This window comes from Mauremys reevesii, unplaced genomic scaffold (genome assembly GCF_016161935.1).
Source record: "Mauremys reevesii isolate NIE-2019 unplaced genomic scaffold, ASM1616193v1 Contig32, whole genome shotgun sequence".
Lineage (NCBI taxonomy): Eukaryota > Metazoa > Chordata > Testudines > Geoemydidae > Mauremys > Mauremys reevesii.
Window position 1 is genome coordinate 412002 of NW_024100843.1, and position 24028 is coordinate 436029.

General features: G+C 47.9%; 1 protein-coding gene across 4 annotated transcripts in view; it reads left to right on the forward strand.

Annotated features, from left to right (window-relative positions):
- The window catches only part of LOC120393814 (butyrophilin subfamily 1 member A1-like), a 56651-nt gene extending 46412 nt beyond the window's left edge, over positions 1-10239 (forward strand). For all 4 annotated transcript variants that reach the window (XM_039518307.1, XM_039518308.1, XM_039518309.1 and 1 more), the window contains 3 exons: positions 8281-8301; positions 8399-8425; positions 9409-10239. In XM_039518307.1, the coding sequence (XP_039374241.1) occupies positions 8281-8301; positions 8399-8425; positions 9409-9911 (551 nt within the window). In that variant the 3' untranslated portion in view covers positions 9912-10239. The remainder of the gene's footprint in view (positions 1-8280; positions 8302-8398; positions 8426-9408) is intronic.
- Positions 10240-24028: the final 13789 nt, after the last annotated feature.

The following is a 24028-nucleotide window of genomic DNA, read 5'->3' on the forward strand; positions in this document are numbered from 1 at the left end:
GAGTGTGTCAGACACTTAAAACTTGACTGGTGGCAGCAAGAAGCAGATCTAAACTAGGATTTTAGTTTAGAGGAGTCCATGCAGGTCCCCATCTTGTGGATGCTAAAGTTCCAAGTGGGGAATAAACCTATGACAGAAGACCTCAAGCTGCAGAGAATTCTCCAGCAAGTGACCCGTGCCCCATGCTGCAGAGGAAGGTGAAAAACCTCCAGGGCTTCTGCCAATCTGCCCTGGAGGAAAATTCCTTCCCGACCCCAAATATGGCAATCAGTTAAACCCTGAGCATGTGGGCAAGACTCACCAGCCAGCACCCAGGAAAGAATTTGCTGTAGTAACTCAGATCCCACCCCATCTAACATCCCATCACAGACCACTGGGCATACTTACCTGCTGATAATCAAAGATTAATTGCCAAATGAATTGCCAAAATTAGGCTATCCCATCATACCTTCCCCTCCATAAACTTATCAAGCTTAGTCTTAAAGCCAGATATGTCTTTTGCCCCCACTACTCCCCTTGGAAGGCTGTTCCAGAACTTCACTCCTCTAATGGTTAGAAACATTCATCTAATTTCAAGTCTAACCTTCCTAGTGTCCAGTTTATATCCATTTGTTCTTTTGTCCACATTGGTACTAAGCTTAAATAATTCCTCTCCCTCCCTAATATTTATCCCTCTGATATATTTATAAAGAGCAATCATATCCCCCCTCAGCCTTCTTTTGGTTAGGCTAAACAAGCCGAGCTCTTTGAGTCTCCTTTCATAAGATAGGTTTTCAATTCCTCGAATCATCTTAGTAGCTCTTCTCTGTACCTGTTCCAATTTGAATTCATCCTTCTTAAACATGAGAGACGAGAACTGCACACAGTATTCCAGATGAGGTCTCACCAATGCCTTGTATAATGGTACTAGCACCTCCTTATCTTTGCTGGAAATACCGTGCCTGATGCATCCTAAAACCACATTAGATTTTAACGGCCATATCACATTGACGGCTCATAGTCATCCTGTGATCAACCAATACTCTGAGGTCCTTCTCCACCTCTGTTACTTCCAACTAATGTGTCCCCAATTTATAACTAAAATTCTTGTTATTAATCCCTAAATGCAGGACCTTGCACTTTTCACTATTAAATTTCATCCTATTCCTATTACTCCAGTTTACAAGGACATCCAGATCTTCCTGTATGACATCCCGGTCCTTCTCTGTGTTAGCAATACCTCCCAGCCTTGTGTCATCCGCAAACTTTACTAGCACATACCCACTTTTTGTGCCAAGGTCAGTAATAAAAAGATTAAATAAGATTGGCCCCAAAACCGATCCCTGAGGAACTCCACTAGTAACCTCCTTCCAGCCTGACAGTTCACCTTTCAGTATGACCCGTTGTAGTTTCCCCTTTAACCAGTTCCTTATCCACCTTTCAATTTTCATATTGATCCCCATCTTTTCCAATTTAACTAATAATTCCCCATGTGGAACCGTATCAAATACCTTACTGAAATCGAGGTAAATTAGATCCACTGCATTTCCTTTGTCTAAAAAACCTGTTTCCTTCTCAAAGAAGGAGATCAGGTTGGTTTGGCAAGATCTACCTTTTGTAAAACCATATCTACCTTTTGTAAAACTATGGCAGACAGCACCGTGTTAAAACAACATCCTATGGCAAAAACTTAAAACAACTTGAAAATCATATTTTTAGGTGTCCCTGCAATTTAGGATTGCTAATTACCAAGCTCTTATGGTGAAATACAACCATATCAATTATTTTACATTAAACACCTTCACTGACCATCTCCCAGCAGCTTCAGGTGATCATTGCTGAGGGGCAGCTTCTTGCAAGGACATTGTTGCAGGCCCCTCTCTAAACACCGCTGGCACAGCTGCCTGCTTCATCTCAACAGCAGTGGGCATGTGGAGGGCTTCTTGGCTTCACCTTTTTGACTTTCCAAGGGAAGTCTAGTCTACTGTGGAGGTCCTTCCATTTGAAGGATCCAAATCATTTGCAGAAAAAATGGATGAATCCCTCAACAAACTAAAAGACTCTAGAGCCATGTCGTAGGTTTCACCCCCACTCCGGACTTTAGAGTATAGATATGAGGACCTGCATGTGAACCCCTAAGCTGAATTACCATCTTAGATCTGGTTTTGTTGCCACCACTCCCAAGTACTAACTCCCTTCCCTGGGTAGTCTTAAGAGACTTCTTCAAAAATTTCCTGGTGGACACCGATCCAACCTCTTGGAACTTAATACAAGGAGAATTTAACCATCCTCCTTCCTTTCCCCCACCAATTCCTGGTGAGTCCAGATCCAATCCCCTTACATCTTAACACAAGGAAAAATCAATCAGGTTCTTAAAAATAAGACTTTTAATTAAAGAAAAAAAAAGTAAAAGAAAAAAAACCTCTGGGAGCGATTAGCATACCAGCTACTCTCACAGACAACAGATTCAAAACACAGAGGATGTTCCCCTGGGCAAAAACTTAGTACACTAAAGAATTCCCAGAGGCTGGTTCCTTGATCTTTTTCACTCCGGCCAAAACTGAAACTGACTAAACGAAGGAAACTTCCCTCTTTCCGTTTGAAACGTCTTGTTCCCCCATTGGTTCCTCTGGTCAGGTGTCAGCTAGGCTAGGTGAACTTTTTAACCCTTTACAGGTAAAAGAGGCATTAACCCTTAACTACCTCTTTATGACAAGCCACTTTGCATTCACTGAGAATTTATGCAACTGCACAAAAAAGGAGATATAATAAATCACAGATGACAGACATCCCAGCCTCATAAATTTTCTCCTCCCCAGAGGCATTATGAACCCCAACAGAAAACACAATGAATAAATAGAAGATCAACTGCCCCACAATCATCAACATTACAGCCATCTACATCTATGAATGAATTCTGATGTGTTGTCTGAGGCCCCGAGTTACCACCCCCATTTTAATTTGCTGCAAAAACTCCAAAATCACCATTAGTTTGGCAACTGCCTTGCTCTTTTTCATCAAAACTGGGACCAAGTGGATTTTGGAGATTATCTCCACAGGATATTCGATCCATTTTACCTCCCTCACTCCTGCCTACCCCCCACCCCAGCCCTCCTCAGGAACCCGTCTCATGAGCAGCTTTTACATCAGGAAACAAGCTATCTTCTGAACATAAGGTTCTATAGAACCAGTTCCTACTCAACACAGAGGGAAGGGCTTCAACTCCAAGTACTTCCAGATACTGAAAAAGAATGGTGATTGGAGACACATTCTGGATCTAAGATCACTCAACAAATTTGTAAAGATACAGTGCTTCAAGAAGGTTACTTTGGCAGCAGTAATCCCATCTCTGGACCATAGGAACTCGTTCTCGACCCTTGATCTACAAGATGCTTATTTCCATATCGCGATCCACAGAAGGTTTCTAGTATTCACTCTGGGAGAAGACCACTTTCATTGTCTGCACTCAGAGTGTTCTCAAAGGTCCTTCCTGTGGTTGCAGTGCTCCTTTGCAAACAAAGAGTGATAATATTCCTGTATCTGGATGATTGCCTGCTCAAGGCATGCTCCTTTGATGATGCTTTGACACCCTCACAAAAGACTGTGGACCTATTTCTCCAACTGTCTCTAAAAGTAGACATTCAAAAGACCATATTAACTCAAGTATAACATCTGGAATTCATAAGGGCCTACCTAGATGCAGCAGACGCCAAAGCCTTCCTCCCCTTATGCAGGTTCAACACTATAGACAACTTAATCTTGACCACCCTCAGACCTTGGTCAGAATTGGTCTTCAACTACTGGGACACATGGTAGCAGCCACCTTTGTAATAAATCACGTGAGACTCCACAAGTACTGCCTTCAGTGATGGTTCAGCACAGTATACATACCAGGCACACACAGTATAAACAAACTTCTATTGATGCCCTCAACAGTCAAAAACTCCCTTGACTAGTGGAAAGATCCTCAGAATGTCTGCTCAGGAGTTCCCTTCACTCAACCACCCTCAAACTCTGAACAAAGACTCTCTAGATGGATTTCAGACTCCATTACCCATTGCTATCACACTTATGGCATTCAACCTTCCTGTACAGGTCAAACTCACTCCAGGAGATCTCTCTCTACTTACACCACCTTACTCAAGAATGTTCCAGTCACAGACATGTGCAGAGCAGAAACTTGGACATCTGCTCACCCATTTGCTGAACATCATGTAGTCACCCACAACTCAGCAAAAGCACCTTAAAAGTGTGTGTGGGGGGGGCACAGGTCCCTGAACTGTGGTTCCACCCCACATGCCATGCCCCCCCGAGGCACCGCCCCTGCCCCTTCTTCATGTGCTCACACCACCCATTCCCCCCAAGGCCCTGTCCTCACACTACCTCATCTCCCCAAGCCCTTCATCTTGCACCAACCCTTCCCCCAAAACCCCAATTTGACCCCTCCTTCCCCACAAGACCTTGCTTGCGGCTCACTCCTATCCCCCCACACTTGACCTTACAGCTGCCAAAAAGTTGGGGGCGGGCCTAACCCCTTGATCCCCCCTGTTCCGGCACTCCTGCATCCGGTGCTATATTTTATTCCAGTGTCTGATGCTCAGTACTAGACTCGACTCTGAAACTCCACCCCTCCATTAAGGGTACTGCTGCAGCGTTGCTGAGAGCAGAGCAACCATAGAGACACCACTGAAAGAAGACGAAAGGGTTACTCACCTTGTGCCGTAACTGTGGTTCTTTGAGAGGTGTGTCCCTGTGGGTGCTCCACTACTTGCCTCCTTCCCCTCTGTTTTGGCACTCTTACCTATGAGCTCTGTGGTAGAGAAGGAACCGGGGGCAGTTTGTTTGCACAGCACTATATTGACCTAATGCAGAGCACAAGATGGGGAGAGTGTATGTGTGGGCCAAACAGAAACTGCTACCTAAAATCTCTGATGTGAGGCCCAGGGGTATGAATACACAGAGTGGAGTACACAGAGGGACACATCTCGAGGATCTGCAATTACTGCACAAGGTGAGTAACCCTTTCTTTTCCCATTTTACACTCAGGGAACTGAGGCCCGGAGATCAGGGCCCCAATTCAGCTAGAATCAGGCTTAACTTTAAGTGTGTGAATAGTCCCATTATTATAAGTCAGTCTCTCACTGTCAGGCATTTTTTCCAGCCCTCAATTAATTTTTGTGGCTCTTTTCTGCATCCCTTCCAGTTTTTCAACGTCTTTTTTTCAAATGAGGTCAGCCAGTTGTTCAGGCAACCCCACAGCCAGGTGCACTGGCTGCCAGCCACTGCTGGAGTGGCTCAGGGCAGCTGGTCCCAGGGACCACCTAAGCAATGGTCCCTTGGGCGGCCAGAGCAGCTGCTGCTCAGTGGCCCCTGGCAGCTGGTGCCACTGGCCATGCCCCCCCTCCAGTAGCGGCCCCCCTAAGATTTATTTAGGGGTACTTATAGTATGTCTAATGGCCTCTTCTATCTCTCGCTCTGTGATAGGCCCTTGTTCTACCTCCATCTGAAAACTTGTTTCCTCTATTTCAACTACCTCTTCAGGATTTGGTCTATTTAGAGTCTCTCTAAAATGCTCTGCCCATCGATTAATTTGTTCTTTCTCTTCTATCAATATTCTCCCATCCTTTCCTCTAACCACGGTTGACCTATCGCCAGTCCATTCTCAAGACATAAATCTACAAATGACCATTATCATTTCTCTCTCCAACTCCTTCCCGCCCCATACATGCTTCATACCCGTCGTTATTGGAACCGACTTTAGCGTTGAAGTCGCCCATCAAAATCAGGGATGTCGTGGCATGGGGTCTTAAGTATCTCTTCCTGAAGTCTGATATAGAACAAGTCTTTTTCCTCTTCCTCGGCTTGTTCAGTAGGTGCATAACATTGGATGATGGTGGTCTTCGCATATCTGGAGAAGAATCTCGCTCTTATTATTCTGGAGGTAACAGGACTCCATCCTAACAAACTCTTTCTCATCTGTTTGTCGACAAGGATGCCCACCCCTTCATGGTGATATCCATCTGTGCGTCCTGAATAAAAAATTGTCTCACCAGAGTCCAGTGTTAACATACCAGTGTCCGTCCACCTCATCTCACTGATCCCAAGGATGTTAATACCATATTTTCTCATTTCCTTTGTTACTAATGCTGTTCTCCCTGTTTCATACATTGTTCGAACATTCCATACCGCTATCTTTATTTGTTTTTTGGGTTTAACCAGAGACTCCATCGAAACAGGGACTTCCTTTCGGCTTTGATCCCTGTTTGTCATATTTGGCATCTCTGGCTGGCTACCCACAATTTTGTGAATTTCTGGAGATTTGATTGACGTTTGAAGAGGCCATTAGACAGACAAAAGAAAATAGGGCACCAGGCGAAGATAGAATAACCACAGAAATGCTAAAAGCCGACCTGAATATGAGTGCCGGGATTCTAGAGGAGCTATTCAACAAGACATGGGAAGAAGAGAAAGTACCTGAAGCCTGGAAGAAAGGTATCATTGTGAAATTACCAAAGAAGGGTGATTTGTCTTTGTGTGATAACTGGAGAAGTATAAACCTGTTATCAGTGCTCGGGAAGGTTTTCTGCAGAGTCCTGTTACAGAGAATAAGACAAGCAGTAGAAGAGATCCTGAGGGAAGAACAAACAGGATTTAGGAGTGGGAGAGGATGCGTTGATCAGATATTTGTATTACGTATGATAATGGAACAATCCCTTGAATGGAACTCGACACTGTTCATTAACTACCTTGATTTCGAGAAGGCATTTGATAGCGTCCACCATCCATCTCTCTGGAATATCCTAAAAACATATGGATTCCCTCCGAAAGTTATTAACATCCTCAAAGATATGTATGCCGATAATAAGTGTTGTGTTCGCCATGAAGGACAGCGGAGCGAGTGGTTCCATGTGAGAACGGGAGTTAGACAAGGATGTGTTATTTCGCCCATCCTATTTCTTGTGGTTATAGACTGGGTGATGCGGAAAGCCACCGAAGATAGGCCAAGAGGGATCGCATGGGGACCCTCTGGTCATATTGAAGATTGTGACTTTGCGGATGACATCGCCCTGATTTCAAGCTCTCAGATGGACCTCCAAGAGAAGACTGATAGAGTAGGTAGAGCAGCAAGGTGTGTGGGACTTAATATCCACACCGGTAAGAGCAAAACAATGAAAGTAAAAACAGCCAGCTCGACGAAGACAGTAGTATGTGACGTAGAATTGGAGGAGGTGAACAATTTTAAATATCTTGGTAGTTACATATCAGCTGATGGTAATATTCAGAAGGAGATATCTACGAGAATTGGTCTTGCAGCAACTGCATTCTATAGACTTCAGAACATTTGGAGGTCGGCCATCTTGCAAATGAAAACCAAGGTAGAGATCTACAGGTCGAAAGTCCGCTCCGTGTTGCTTTATGCAGCGGAAACATGGAGGACCAACAAGAAGATAGAAAGTCGGCTTCGGGGTTTTGAAGGAAGGTGTCTTAGGCGAATTCTTAACATACACTGGCCGCAGCGTATCACCAATGTTGAAGTGAGCCGATTAACGAGCATTAACAACATAGTGGATGAAGCCAAACAACGAAGATGGAGATGGTTGGGGCATGTGTTGAGAATGGGTGCTAATAGACACCCTCATATTGCCCTACGATGGACACCACAAGGAAGAAGGAGGAGAGGTAGACCATTGGGGACGTGGCGAAGGACCATTGAAGAGGAAATGAAAGGCATGGGAATGAAGTGGGATGAAATTTGCTGCCTCGCTCAAAAACGAAATGAATGGAGGAGAATGGTTGACGCCTTATGCTCCACTGGGAGTGAATAAGAGGAAGAAGAAGAAGAAGACTTATAGTATAAATTATGAACTGGTCACGGTGAATTTTTTGTTTATTGCCCGTGACCTGTCCACAACTTTATCTAAAAATAATTGTGACTAAATCATAGCCTCATGCATGGTACAGGGGTGACTGAGTGAATGTTTAAGGTCTGTGATATACTGGAGGTCAGACTACAATCCTTCTGGCCTTAAACTCTGTGAATCTATGAGTTTCTGTAAAAACTACACCACAGGTGAGCCTGGCTAGGGCAGTGCCATGGGAGCCCAGCGAGGGTCAGATGCCAAGAAGGGGTGTGTGATCCATGGAGAGATCTATGAGGATGGAACTAAGGCCAGGAGACCTGGGCAGAAAGAGGCCAGCAAAGAGCACAGTGGAGAGGGCAAAGTTGGCCTTTAAAGGCACATTCCCTAACCCAGGAGCTGTTGTAGAACTCACTGCATATTCATGTCTCTTTGTTTGCAGAGAAATCCCTGCCTGAACTTGGTAAGTGCCATGTGCCTCCTTTCCCACATATGACATTGTGTCCTATGCCAGCAGGCATGCTCCGGGGACTGCTCACCTCTTGTGTGTTTGATTTCAGGCTGGAGTAAAGTCAGCAAAAATTCAGGTAAGTGAAGCTGGTATTTTAATGACAGATACACACACATGCACACACACACACACACACACACCACTCTGCTGCCCACAGATGCACACATGCCAGAAGTCACAGGGAAAGAGCAGTATGATCAGCAAAAATGCCAGTTTCGTCCTCAGTTTCCTTGCATGAAACAAATGCTCACACTTAACTATGGAGTCACGAGTGCTCCAGTGTAATTGCAATACCTTAGAGTGCTCCTGAGGCCGGGAAATTACCCGCTGTCAGTTCAGGGGGGTAGGTGCTGACAGAAGTTGGTAATTATGGTTCAGAGTTGGGGTTTTACTGGACACACATGGTGAATTCTCATGTATTGTGTTGTTAATTGACTTCATGAATTAGAAGAGTTCTAGGAAACTGTAAATTACCTTAACTGGCTGTGGGTAATTGTCTTAATGCTTTTTGGACTGTGGTGAAATCTCTGTTTTTACAGAGCTGTCAATCAGTAGCTCTTTGGCCAATTCACTTCAAATTTGGTAGAAAAATTCTACGTCAGACCCAGACCAAATATACCAAATTTGAGCCTGATACGACTCTGTGGGTGTTAGAATAGAGGGCTCCCAACTCAGGTGTAGATTGGAGACTCAGTTGTGGTGTTAGCTGTGGAGATGTGGGAGCGGCCCCACAGCACAGATTTTGTGGTAGGTGACTACTGAGTTAATGTAATGGATGAAATGATGACCGTGTGTGTAACACCTGTGCTCACTCCTCACAGTGGCCTCAGTAGAGGTTACAGACTGGCCCAATGGAAGCTAGAGGCATTTCCAGCTCTTTCAGGGGAATCATTTGCTCCTAGTGCCTGGGAGGAGAGCTGCAGTGAAATGCAGAGAAGCAGGTCCCCAGGAGGTAGAGGCTGGAAATCAGTGTCCTAGCTAAGTAGAGCTGGGTGGTAGGATGGGAAACAGCCCCTATGGGTTGGGCTCTGCCCCTGATGCTCTGCCCCATCTCTGCAGCGATGGTGATTCTGGATCCGGACACGGCTCACCCCAGCCTCCTGGTCTCTGAGAATCGGCGATCTGTGAAATTGAGGGGCCTGCAGCAGGATGTGCTTGACAACCCTGAGAGATTTGACTGTGAAACCTGCGTGCTGGGATTGGAAGGGTTCACCTCGGGGCAACACTACTGGGAGGTAGCCTTTGGAGGTGGAAGGATCTGGGCTGTGGGGGTGGCCAGAGAGTCTGTCAGGAGGAAAGGCTGGATCAACTTTTCTCCTGAGGAGATGATCTGGGCCATGGATCAGTATGGGGGCCATTTCCGGGCTTGCACTTCCCCGGATATCCTCCTGCCCCTGACTGTGAGCCCCGGGAGGATCGGGGTGTATCTAGACTATGAGCAGGGCCGGGTGTCATTTTATCAACCTGGTATGGAGGCCCCAGTCTACATTTTCACAACCTCTTTCACTGGGAAGCTCCACCCTTTCTTCTGGGTGTACACCCCAATCATGCTGTGTCCCTGAGATATGGCATGGAGGGGGATAGCACCTCTCATTGGGGCCCAGCCCTGCCCATGTGAGTCTGGCTGTTCATTGCACTGAGCTCACACAGAGGTGGCTTGAAGCCACTTTGCTTTTCAGTGTTAAAGTGGCTAGTAACTCCTGAGGATGTGGCTGCTTCCGGCTGAAGGCATGTGCAACATGCCAGCAGCACAGTAAAGATGTGCAGTGTATGGATACCAAATGCATCATTCCTTCTTTTCTTTGTATATGCACAGCTCTAATGCAATTGGTCTGGCAGTAAGGATTGCTCATTGGATGAGTATTTATGCTAATCAGTACATGAACACTAGAACTGTCTGGAAAATACATTTTAACATTAAATAAAAATATCAAAGAGGTGTTTGTTTTGTTGTTTTTCTGAAATGGGCAAATTTTTCATTTTTCAAAATTTCACATTACCTATTTTTTATTCTCAACATTTGGGATTTTACAAAATTAATATTTTCACTTTTGAAAATGCTACCATGTGATTAAGCTGAGGGCTCAAAATTGGCAAAGCAGAAGGAATCGTGATATTATGGTGATGAGTAAGAAGCAACGTAGAATAGAACCCAAAAACAATACATAATAAGATCCTCCCCTCCCCAAATAAAAGGTTTAGTTGCAAATTTTGTAGTAATGCAAAAATCTCAAGAAAATCCAAACATTTTCACACAAAAAATCTGTTTTTCAAAACTGGCCAAATTTCCTCAAAATACTTTTTTAATTAAAATATTTGTTCAGCTCTAATTAACACCTGTAATTGCATATATCAATGAATGCTTCCTAGTTCTTAGTTCTGTAATTTCTGAACTGACCATCATAGATAAGTGGAAGTCAGGTCACAAGGAGTAAGAACATGTGTCAAACTATGTCCTGAAATATCACATTGTCCACAATGGATAAAAGGCTCCAAGAAAGCTGATTCCTAACCAGTAACCATGTTCTGTGACAATATTGGTGAACAAAATGGAGTCAGAGGAATGGAGGGAGCTCCAGTTCTCTAGATGAGTCTTGTTCCTTTGTTGCCAAGAAGGCTAACAGCATTTTGGGCTGTATAAGTAGGGGCATTGCCAGCAGATCGAGGGATGTGATCATTCCCCTCTATTCGACATTGGTGAGGCCTCATCTGGAGTACTGTGTCCAGTTTTGGGCCCCACACTACAAGAAGGATGTGGAAAAATTGGAGAGAGTCCAGCGGAGGGCAAGGAAAATGATATGGGGGCTGGAGCACATGACTTATGAGGAGAGGCTGAGGGAACTGGGATTGTTTAGTCTGAAGAAGAGAAGAATGAGGGGGGATTTGATAGCTGCTTTCAACTACCTGAAAGGGGGTTCCAGAGAGGATGGATCTAGGCTGTTCTCAGTGGTACCAGATGACAGAAAAAGGAGTAATGGTCTCAAGTTGCAGTGGGGGAGTGTAAGGGTGTGGACTCACCCCTGCGGCGCCTCCTGCTGGTCATCCTCAGGAATTACCTCATTTTCCAGCCAGGAACACCCTCTGCAGGCTGGTGATCCTCCTTACCGCTGCTGACCCGTGTCCCTCCCAGGGCCCCCGGTGCCCCTTTAACTGGGTGCTGCCTCCTGGCAGTATCCCCACAGTCTGGGCCTCCCCCTCCCAGGAGAACTCCCACCCACTATCCCCACTTTGCCTCCGTCTTGGCTACTGCCCAGTCTCCATCTAGGCTCGTTCACTGGGGTTGACTGCAGTGTGAGCCACTCATTACAGGAAATGGGGGGTTGGACCTGCTGCCTCTGGCTACCCCAACCCCCACCACCACCACTGCCCCCTCCACTACCCCCGCAGGCTGCTTACCATCAGCCTCAGCTCCTACCTCTGTGCTGGGAGAGAAGCTGAGCCCTGCTTAGGGGGCGGGGCTTCTCTGCTTAGGGGTCCTATAAAGGTAGCCAGCCAGTCAGGCAGCGGCATAGACAGCTGCAGCGGCACAGCAGCCAGCAAACAGAGCTGTAAACAGGGGAGTTTCAGTGGGAGTTGACAGGGGGAGTTTTCAGGGGAGACTTAGAGACCTAGGCAGAGGAACTGACAGGCTAGTGAAGGGAGTGGGTGGTGTTCTGCCAGTGTTCTGGTGCCTGTTGGGGGTTTGTTTTGGTTTGTTTTTCCTGGACTAACAGGTGTTAGGTGGGAAGGCTATGACTGATACAGAGGCAGCAGTGAAAGACACGATGAGGATGACTGGATGTGGAATCTGCGGCATGTACATGATCTTAGAGGGAGTACCTGAAAAGAGTTTCGTCTGCATGAAGTGTCGCCTGATAGAGCTGATGGAAGAAAAGATCCGAGGACTGGAGTTGCTGGTGGAAACTCTGGTCAAGTTTAGAAGGGAGTTGGAGTGGATGATGGAGCAAAGACATGAGGAGGCTGAAGGGATAATTTCAGACTTGCAGATGGAAGCAGGACCAAAGAATTCTGAGGGGAGACTGCTGGGTGAGGAAAGTGGACGGTGGAAGCATGTGACTAAGAGAACCAGGCAGAGGAAAAGACAGGCCAGTGAAGGAGAAATAGAGCTCAGGAACAGGTCTGCAGAGTTGGAAAATGAAGAAGGGGCACAGCAGGTGGTTGCTGAAGGTGAGAGGGCAAGGAAAAAGAGAAGAGCAGCTAGTCCTACAGGAAGCGGAGAAGAGTCAATGGAGACAACACCAAACATGAGCCCCAGGAGGATACGGGAAGGGTTGTGGAGGATTGCAAGGGACAATAGCAATCGAGAGGACTTGCAGCCAGTGGGAGCAGGGGATAGACCGGAGAATCACACTGTCACCAGGAAAAGGCAGGTCTACGTGATTGGAGACTCCTTACTGAGAAGAATAGACAGGCCTGTAACTAGAGCAGATCCGGAGAACAGAAGGGTGGGCTGTCTGCCGGGCGCTAAGATACGGGATGTGGACCTGAGGTTGAAAAGGATCCTAACAGGAGCGGGAAAGAATCCGCTGATTGTCCTTTATGTGGGAACGAATGATACGGCTAGATTCTCGCTGGAACGTATCAAGGGAGACTATGCCAGACTGGGGAAGACGCTTAAGGAAATTGAAGCTCAAGTGATCTTCAGTGGGATTCTCCCTGTTCCTAGAGAAGGGCAACAAAGATGTGACAAGATTATGGTGATCAACAGATGGCTCAGGCAGTGGTGCTATAAGGAGGGCTTTGGGATGTACGGCCACTGGGAAGCATTCATGGACAGAGGACTGTTCTCTCGGGATGGATTTCACCTGAGTAAGGAGGGAAATAGGCTTCTAGGATGGAGGCTCACCCAACTGATTAAGAGAGCTTTAAACTAGGAATTTGGGGGAGATGGTTGGGAGATGTCCAGGTAATCTCCACACCGGAATTTAACATTGAGAGGGAAGAAAACAAAGTAAGAGAAGATACAGCCGTGGGCAGGAGAATGGACATAAGGAGGAAGGGTAGTGTAGATACCAGTCTAATAGGTGATACTGGTGGTAGAATGTCTGACTGTGCCTAACCGGGTAAAGAATGTCAGTGAAGCCAAACGGCAAAAATTAAGATGTCTGTACACTAATGCGAGGAGCCTAGGAAACAAAATGGAGGAACTAGAGCTACTGGTGCAGGAAGTGAAACCGGATATTATAGGGATAACAGAAACATGGTGGAATAGTAGTCATGACTGGAGTACAGGTATTGAAGGCTATGTGCTGTTTAGGAAAGACAGAAATAAAGGCAAAGGTGGTGGAGCAGCATTGTATATCAATGATGAGGTAGACTGTAAAGAAATAAGAAGGGATGGAATGGATAAGACAGAGTCTGTCTGGGCAAAAATCACATTGGGAAAGAAAGCTACTAGAGCCTCCCCCTGAGATAGTGCTTGGGGTGTGCTACAGACCGCTGGAATCTGATTTGGATATGGATAGAGACCTCTTTAATGTTTTTAATGAAGTGAACACTAATGGGAATTGTGTGATCATGGGAAACTTTAACTTCCCAGATATAGACTGGAGGACAAGTGCTAGTAACAATAATAGGGCTCAGATTTTTCTGGATGTGATAGCTGATGGATTCCTTCACCAAGTAGTTGAAGAACCAACAAGAGGGGATGCCATTTTAGATTTGGGTTTGGTGAACAGTGAGGACCTCATAGAAGAAATGGTTGAAGGGGACAACCTTGGTTCAAGTGATCATGAGCTAATTCAGTTCAAACTAGATGGAAGGATAAACAAAAATAGATCTTTGCCTTTTTATTTCAAAAGGGCTAACTTTAAAGAATTAAGGAAATTAGTTAGGGAAGTGGATTGGACTGAAGAACTTGTGGATCTAAAGGCAGAGGAGGTCTGGAATTACTTCAAGTCAAAGTTGCAGAAACTATCAGAAGCCTGCATCCCAAGAAAGGGGAAAAAATCATAGGCAGGAGTTGTAGACCAAGCTGGATGAGCAAGCATCTCAGAGAGGTGATTAAGAAAAAGCAGAAAGCCTACAAGGAGTGGAATATGGGTGGGATTAGCAATGAAAGGTACCTTATTGAGGTCAGAACATGTAGGGATGAAGTGAGAAAGGCTAAAAGCCATGTAGAGTTGGACCTTGCAAAGGGAATAAAAATCAATAGTAAAAGGTTCTATAGCCATATAAATAAGAAGAAAACAAAGAGAGAAGAAGTGGGACCGCTAAACACTGAGGATGGAATGGAGGTTAAAGATCATCTAGGCATGGTCCAATATCTAAATAAATACTTTGCCTCAGTCTTTAATGAGGCTAATGAGGAGTTTACGGATAATGGAAGGATGACAAATGGGAATGAGGATATGAAGGTAGATATTACCACATCCAAGGTAGAAGCCAAACTCGAACAGCTTAATGGAACAAAATCGGAGGGCCCAGATAATCTTCATCGAAGAATATTAAAGGAACTGGCACATGAAATTGCAAGCCCATTAGCAAGAATTTTTAATGAATCAGTCAACTCAGGGGTTGTACCGTACGACTGGAGAATTGCTAACGTAGTTCCTATTTTTAAGAAAGGGAAAAAAAGTGATCCGAGTAACTATAGGCCTGTTAGTTTGACATCTGTAGTATGTAAGGTCTTGGAAAAAAATTTGAAGGAGAAAGTAGTTAAGGACATTGAGGTCAATGGTAATTGGGACAAAATACAACATGGTTTTACAAAAGGTAGATCGTGCCAAACCAACCTGATCTCCTTCTTTGAGAAGGTAACAGATTTTGTAGACAAAGGAAATGCAGTGGATCTAATTTACCTCGATTTCAGTAAGGCATTTCACACAGTTCCACATGGGGAATTATTAGTTAAATTGGAAAAGATGGGGATCAATATGAAAATTGAAAGGTGGATAAGGAACTGGTTAAAGGGGAGACTACAACGGGTCATACTGAAAGGTGAACTGTCAGGGTGGAAGGAGGTTACTAGTGGAGTTCCTCAGGAATCAGTTTTGGGACCAATCTTATTTAACCTTTTTATTACTGACCTTGGCACAAAAAGCGGGAATATGCTAATAAAGTTTGCGGATGACACAAAGCTGGGAGGTATTGCTAACACAGAGAAGGACCGGGATATCATACAGGAAGATCTGGATGACCTTGTAAACTGGAGTAATAGGAATAGGATGAAATTTAATAGTGAAAAGTGCAAGGTCCTGCATTTAGGGGTTAATAACAAGAATTTTAGTTATAAACTGGGGACACATCAGTTGGAAGTAACAGAGGAGGAGAAGGACCTCGGAGTATTGGTTGATCACAGGATGACTATGAGCCGCCAATGTGATATGGCCGTTAAAAAAGTCAATACAGTTTTAGGATGCATCAGGTGAGGTATTTCCAGCAAAGATAAGGAGGTGTTAGTACCGTTATATAAGGCACTGGTGAGACCTCATCTGGAATACTGTGTGCAGTTCTTGTCTCCCATGTTTAAGAAGGATGAATTCAAACTGGAACAGGTTCAGAGACGGGCTACTAGGATGATCCGAGGACTGGAAAACCTGTCTTATGAAAGGAGACTCAAAGAGCTCGGCTTATTTAGCCTATCCAAAAGAAGGTTGAGGGGGGATATGATTGCTCTTTATAAATATATCAGAGGGATTAATATTAGGGAGGGAGAGGAATTATTTAAACTTAATACCAATGTGGACAAAAGAACAAATGGATATAAACTGGACACTAGGAAGTTTAGACTTAAAATTAGATGAAGGTTTCTAACCATTAGAGGAGTGAAGTTCTGGAACAGCCTTCCAAGGGGAGTAGTGGGGGCAAAAGACATATCTGGCATTAAGACTAAGCTTGATAAGTTTATGGAGGGGATGGTATGATGGGATAGCCTAATTTTGGCATTTAATTTTGCAACTGATCTTTGATTATCAGCAGGTAAGTATGCCCAGTGGTCTGTAATGGGATGTTAAATGGGTTGGGATCTGAGTTACTACAGAGAATTCTTTCCTGGGAGCTGGCTGATGAGTCTTACCCACATGCTCAGGGTTTAGCTGATTGCCATATTTGGGGTCGGAAGGAATTTTCCTCCAGGGCAGATTGGCAGAGGCCCTGGAGGTTTTTCGCCTTCCTCTGCAGCATGGGGCACGGGTCACTTGCTGGAGGATTCTCTGCAGCTTGAGGTCTTCAAACCACAATTTGAGGACTTCAGTAACTCAGACATAGGTTAGGGGTTTGTTATAGAAGTGGATGGGTGAGATTCTGTGGCCTGCATTGTGCAGGAGGTCAGACTAGATGATCATAATGGTCCCTTCTGACCTTAAAGTCTATGAGTCTATGAGACTCAGCTGCTTGCCTGGTCTGCCACACCCTATTTCCACCACTTGGGCCTGCAGCTGCAGCCAGCCACATATTGACTTTGTACAAGTGCTCATGGGCGCACGCACCCGCCCTGTACTGACCCCTTGCAACAGGCCCCTCAGCTTTGCCCCTTGCTGCCTGCCCCATTTGCCCCTTGCTTCCTTTAGCCCCTGCCCAGATTCCATCTGTTTGCCTGCCCCGCCCAGCTCCCTGTGCTGCTTTGTTTGTTTGTCCCACCCCAGCCCTACGGTTGGTCCCTTGGTTTCTCTGCCCCACTCCCAGCCTGGTTGCTCCCCTTCCTTTGTGGCCCCGCTTGTCCTGATTGGCCCCTCCACTCGTGCGCCCATGCCCCTTTCTGTGCGCTTGTGCCCCTCCCCTGTTTGAGTTTGCCCCTGTTACACTGCACCCCCCATTGCTATTGTGCCCGTCCCCTCCCCAGTGCAGCTAGAGGAGCCGGATTCCAATCCTGTGTCAGTGATTGACCCCCCCAAGTTCTTGACAGCCCCCTTATCTGCCCCCCGCCCCATTTCGGCACCCTCCTCCCCTGCCTACAGCCTAGCGGGGAGCAGTGGTTGACCTGCTTCCCTTTCCCCATCCCTTTCTCTGGTGTTTCCCCTCCCTCCCTGCTCATCATGGCAGGAGACACGGCGGGTGGGATCCCAGGGGCAGACCCCGTCCCCCCACCTGCCCCCCACGACAACCCGCCTAGTCTCTACCTCAACCACCGCTGCCGAACCACCTGCCACTGCTCCCGCTGAAGCGCCGGCAGCGGCGAGTGATGGGGTGACCTCCGCTTCTGTCACGTCCCTCGCCCCCTCTGATTCTGTGGGAGCCCCCCCAGCCAGCAGAAAGGGCCAGGGCAAAAAGAAAGGAAAGATCCCTGTAGGCCCTCTATGGCAGGGACTGCCACCACTGCCGTGGCTCCTCCACTGGCCGTAGTGCCCCTCCCCGCTGTTCCCTCCATCAGCTCTGTGGGTGCCCCTCCCCCGGCCCTCAGGGCGTACACCAAGGTGGCGGCAGCCCCCCCGCCTGCCACTATGTCATCTCCCCCAACCACCGTGGAGGGTGCGGCATGTCCCACCTTTACCTCCTCAAGTCCTCGAGGTGTCATCCCTGCCCCCGAGCCAACCCCTGTAAACTGGCCCGCATGATGCCATGGAGGGCTGGACCCTAGTACAGGGAAAGCGGGGGAAGGCTTGAGCTCCGCTCCTACCATCCGATGTGGAAGCCCCCTGGAAGACCAGGAAGGGGGCCACGGACACTGAGCCTTCCGCCTTGCTCATGGGTGTGTTCCATCAGCCAGTGCTGGCTGGGGAAGACGTGGAAGCAACAGAGGGTACTAACATCCCTCCTCCGCAGTCCCTCCTCACGGAGGCCCCCGATGAAGCCCCTCCCACCCCCTTGCCACCTACATTCCCTGCATTGTCCGAGGCAAGCGTCGCCTCGGGTGCTAGTGGGGAGGACCCCGGGGTGGTGGGAGGTGAGCTCCCTTCCATCTATGAGGAGATCGAGGCCCTGGGTCTGACCCCAGTCACCCAGGGGGAGGATGACCCTCTGCCAGCGGGCCTCGACCTGGCCGACCTCACCCCAGCTCCCCCTTCCCCGTTCTTCCTCCTCATAACCACTGCTTCTGCTCCTGCCTCCGAGGGTCTCCTGGACTCTTTGACCTGCCCAGCCACGGGTGACACCCCGTTGATGGCCGCCGAGCCTGTTGAGGCGACGGCCGTGCCTCGCGGCTGGGACCAGAGTTAACAGAGGTATCCCTCGGTGGCATGGGGCAACTGAGTTCCTTCCTGCTGAAGGTTATCCATCTCCTGATGCCATGGCTGTCACACCTGACATTAAGCCTGAGCCCAGCATCACTGGAGACCCCCTCCCTATCCCTCAGACCCCTGAGCCTGACCAAGAGGAGCCATCTCCCGGCAGTCCAGCTCCTGGGGCCCAGGATCTCATCTCTGTCCCTCCCCCCGACCCTACTCCTGACCCCGGCCTTGCCCTTCCTTGTGATCCTGTCCCTATCCCCTCCATCTCCCACGATTCCATTGCCGCCCCTGGGGCCATCTCTTTCCCTTTCCCAGAGGATGACCCCCAGGGAGTGGCCTTTGTGTTTCCCTGTCCTGAACTACTAGGGGCTGCTATCTTCCCTCTGCTACCCTCTATTGAGCCAGGGTCTGAGGTAGGCCATGTGGCGCTGGCCCATTGGGCGCCAAGTAGAGGGTCCACCCCTTGCCTGCCCGTCTCAGTGGGACACAGGGATGTGCCAGAGGCCCCACCAGTGGATTACTGGAGCCCAATGACCCCCCCCCATACACTGCGAGAAGAGCTGCGGGAGTTTTAGAAGACATCTGTGGTTTACAAAATAAGGTATCGCTCGCTCTCCAGCGATGGAGGGATTTTCATCAAATCCTCCAGGCCACGAGGGCTTTCATGGGGGAGGGAAAAAGGACCGAGAAGCAGGGCACGACAGCTTACTAGCAGGTCTGCAGCTTCTGTGACTCCTTGCTCACCTTCGGAGTGGGTCACGGTTTGCTGCGCGGCCCAATGAGGGCAATGAGCATCCCCAGCCCTCCTCATGTCACTCATCACCTTTGCAACGTTGAACACCTGGGGCTGTAGGGTGGGTCTCCACAGCAGCCAGGTGCTCTCCTTCCTTCGGAAGGGGGGGTACTCTGTGGTTTTCCTGCAGGAGACCCATACGGATCTGGCTGCCGAAGACAGCTGGTGGCTGAAGTGGGGGGCAGGGTCTACTTTAGCCATCTCACAGCTTGTACGGCTGGAGTGGCGACCCTGTTCTCCCCCGACCTACGGCCCGAGGTGCTGGGGGTCGCCAAGGCTGTGCCTGGCTGCCTGCTGCACCTCCGGGTCCACATGGAGGGGCTTGTGGTCAACCTCGTGAACGTCTATGCCCCAACATCAGGACCGGAGCAGCTCCGATTCTATCAGCAGGTGGCTGCCTTCCTTGGCTCTTCGGATCCTCGTGAATGCCTGGTCCTGGGCGGGGACTTTAACATCACCTTTGACGAGTGGGACCACTCGGGGACCGAGCAGAGCCCGGCTGCCGCGGATGTCCTTCGGGAGATTGTCGACCATCAGTCCCTGGTGGACGTCTGGCGCAACCACCACCCGGACGATATCTCCACATTTACCTATGTCCAGGTGGAATCCCATCGGTCATGCCACTCCCGGTTGGACCACATCTATTTGTCATGGGCCCAGTCCTCCAGCGTCGGGCCGGCCCCTTTTTCAGATCACCATCTCGTCACTGTGACGGCCTCTGTCTGTGTGGAGAGGCCGGGGCCGGCCTATTGGCATTTTAACAACAGATTACTGGAGGATGTGGGCTTCGTGGCATCCTTCCAGGAGTTCTGGCTGGCTTGGCGAGGGCAGCGGCATGGCGGTGGAAGGATGTGGGAAAGGTGTGCGCCCGGCTCTTCTGCCGTGACTACACCCGGGGTGCCAGCCGACGGAGGGATGCAGCAATAGAGCAGTTGAAATGGGAGGTCTTAGAACTGGAGAGGCATCTGGCCACCAGCCCTGAGGATCCATCCCTTTGCGGAGTATGCCAGGAGAAGTGAGAGGAGCTCCAGGCCCTCCAAGATCATCGGGCCTAGAGTGCTTTTGCTCGATCTCGCACCCGCCTCCTTCGGGAGATGGATCGCGGCTCCCGCTTCTTCTACGTCGTGGAGAAAAAGAGGGGGGCCAAGAAGCACATCACCTGCCTTCTGGTGATGTGCCTTTTTATCAAATTTATGCTACAAGTTTTAAATAAGGTAATAACTTGTTTATTCAAATGTTTAACCCTTTTTACTTTTTATTTTTGGTTGTGTTATTTTGTATAGTTATGAATAGAATTTTGGTGCCATTTGTTTTTAATTGTAAATTTGATAAAAAATATATTTATATTTGCCAAATGTATTGTATTAATTTGGTAACAAGTAATTTTGCATTACTTTACATTTAACATTATTTTAAAACTCTGCTATATGGAAATAAGAAAAGCCAATCTTTCAAATATTAGTTAGTGCTTCTACCATTGCTCTACATATGCCAGTCCATGTTTCCCCACTATCTTTTTTAAATTCATATGGACCCCCCTTACTGGCAATCCAGTGGGTCCAAGAGTTATCAATCTCTGTGGGGATCATAAGGGAGGGGATCAAGGGGTTCCCTAGCACGAGGTTTGCTGCCATGTTGGATTGCGATTCTTACCACGGCAGGTTCGCTTACTCACCAGATCAGCGGTCGGGGTCACCAGTGTTGTCAAAGTAGTACCGGTGTGGTGCTCTGCTTTCTCCAATGTTGATATTGCTCGGCTGCGTGCATGAGTTCCCTCTGTGTGCTGCCCCAGCTCTTCGAAGATAGCTGACACAGCAGACCCGAAGAGAACCCCCAATAACCACAGAGTCCAGTAAGATGAAAAGCCACGTCGGCTAGTGTCCTGGTCTGCACCCTCACTTGAAACTGGGCGGTTTCAAAGTGAGGACCAGCATGTCTTCCCCCACCCCAAAATCCTAGGGTAGGTCTCCCCTTTTGCTGCCACCACCCGGTCAATTTCATGGGCCGGGACACCCCTGTTTCCCCCCTGTCTCCCTTCAAAGACACTCCCTGGGAACACAGATCAATTCACAGAGGAGGAACCTTCCCCCTCCCCCCTCTTCCCTCTCTCCAGCCTGCTCCGGAGACAGAGATACCTTGATTCAAACTCCTTGAATCTCACACACACAGGGAAGCAGCCCACTTCCCCACCCCCCCTCTCCCAGCCACTCTGGAGAGATATACACTGATTCAACTCTGTGAATCACTGAGAGAGAGTGTCTCGGCCCCTTCCCTGGTCCACAGTAGAAGGGATTTAATCAAATCTTTATAGAAAGAATTTATTAAAAGAAAAACAAGAAAATACAGAATCTCTATGAGTCCAAGCTGGACACTCATAGGGTATAACCTTGCTACGTTCTGGAGAGAATCCTCTCTCTTTCTCAGTACAACCAGTACAAGCAGAATTAAGAATAATCATTAACAAACACACAGAATTGCAAACATAGGATTATTAGATAAGGACACAAAGTATCTTCCTAATACTCGCTATCTTGACTAGAAGAAATTAGTTCAGAAAGGTGGAAGCTGGTAGACTTGATTAAAACATCTGGACTCTTGTAACTCCAAACGGCCAAAGATCAAGACCCCCCCAAACAGAGGGAAAAGTTCCCTCCTAGGAGTTTCAAATTCTCTTCCCTGATTGGTCCTCAGGTCAGGTGCCCACCAGGTACTATGCTTTAACCCTTTACTAACTATTCATGACACGCCCTCCAAATCGTCACAGTGGGATCCACTGGCGGCGATTTCCTCCTAGAACTGTAAAACAACCAGAATAATACAACACATGCACTATTACATCGACTACTAAGCATGAAAACATATTAAGAACAGTTTTTAGCCACTTGATTCTGGGAAACTTTCACGAGAGCGTGCATCAGCAACTTTGTTGGAAGCTCCTGAAATGTGTTGAATGTCAAAGTCAAAGTCTTGGAGAGCTAAGCTCCAGCGGAGAAGTTTCTTGTTGTTTCCCTTGTTGGTGTGAAGCCACTTTAGCGCAGCATGGTCAGTTTGTAGCTGGAACTGCCGGCCCCAAACGTATGGGCGTAGCTTTTCCAGGGCATATACAATGGCGTAACATTCTTTTTCACTGATGGACCAGTGGCTTTCCCTCTCAGACAGTTTCTTGCTGAGAAATACGACAGGATGGAAGTTGTGATCCGGTCCTTCCTGCATTAGTACCGCTCCTACCCCACGTTCAGATGCATCGGTGGTAACTAGGAAGGGTTTGTCAAAGTCTGGGGCCCGTAATACAGGGTCCGACATGAGCATCGCCTTAAACTGGGTAAAGGCTTTCTGACACTCATCAGTCCACTTAACTGCATTTGGCTGGGTTTTCCTGGTCAGATCAGTTAGTGGGGCAGCGATTTGGCTGTAGTGTGGTACAAATCGCCTGTAATATCCGGCCAAACCTAAGAAGGATTGGACCTGCTTCTTCGACCTTGGAACAGGCCACTGTTGGATAGCCTGCACCTTGGCCTGTAGGGGGTTGATGGTTCCTTGACCCACCTGGTGTCCTAGGTAAGTCACTCTGTTTTGGCCTATTTGACACTTTTTGGCCTTAACAGTTAGTCCTGCCTGCCTGATGCACTCAAAAACCATTTTCAAATGTTCTAGGTGTTCGGGCCATGAATCAGAAAAAATGGCCACATCATCGAGGTATGCAACTGCACAGTCTCCCAATCCCGCTAGTAGACCATCCACCAGCCTTTGGAAGGTGGCAGGTGCATTCCGCAGTCCGAATGGAAGCACATTAAATTCATACACCCTGCATGGGTGATGAAGGCAGATTTTTCCTGGCGGGTTCATCCAGTGGTACTTGCCAGTACCCTTGGTTAAGTCAATGGTAGAGATGAACTGGGCACGTCCCAACTTTTCCAATAGCTCATCAGTGCGTGGCATTGGATAGTTGTCTGGACGAGTTACAGCATTTAGCTTACGGTAGTCCACGCAAAAGCGTATTTCCCCATCTGGTTTGGGAACCAGAACCACTGGAGATGCCCATGCACTGGTAGAAGGGCGGATGATACCCATCTCCAACATGTTGTCAATCTCCTGTTTAATAGCAACTTTGGCATGAGGTGACACCCGGTAGGGTGGTGTTCTAATCGGGTGAGCATTACCTGTGTCAATGTAGTGGCAGGTTTGCTCAGTCCATCCTGGGTTGGCTGAGAACAAGGGCGAAGTGAGTGCACAGCTCCTTGATCTGTTGCCGCTGCAGACGTTGCAGGGTTGTGGAGAGGGTCACCTCTTCCACACCACCATTTCTTTTACCTTCGTAGTAGACACCTTCAGGCCACTCGGCGTCATCTCCTTCCTGGACTGTAAACTGACAGACCTGTAATTCTCTGGGATAAAAGGGCTTTAGAGAGTTAACATGAAACACTTTAGGCTTTAAAGAGGAATCAGGGAATGCTATGAGGTAGTTAACAGCTCCCAGGCGCTCCTGGACCACGTATGGTCCTTCCCAGGACGCTTCCATCTTATGGGCCTGTTGTGCCTTCAAGACCATGACCTGGTCTCCAACCTTGAAGGAACGCTCTCTGGTGTGTCTATCATACCAGACCTTTTGCTCCACTTGAGCATCCTTTAAGCTCTCTCGAGCAAGGGCCCAAGAGTCTCGGAGGGTGTTTTGAAGGTTGTTTACAAAGTCCAGAATGTTAGTCCCTGGAGGAGGTGTAAACCCCTCCCATTGCTGCTTTACCAGCTGTAATGGCCCCTTAACCTCATGGCCATACACCAG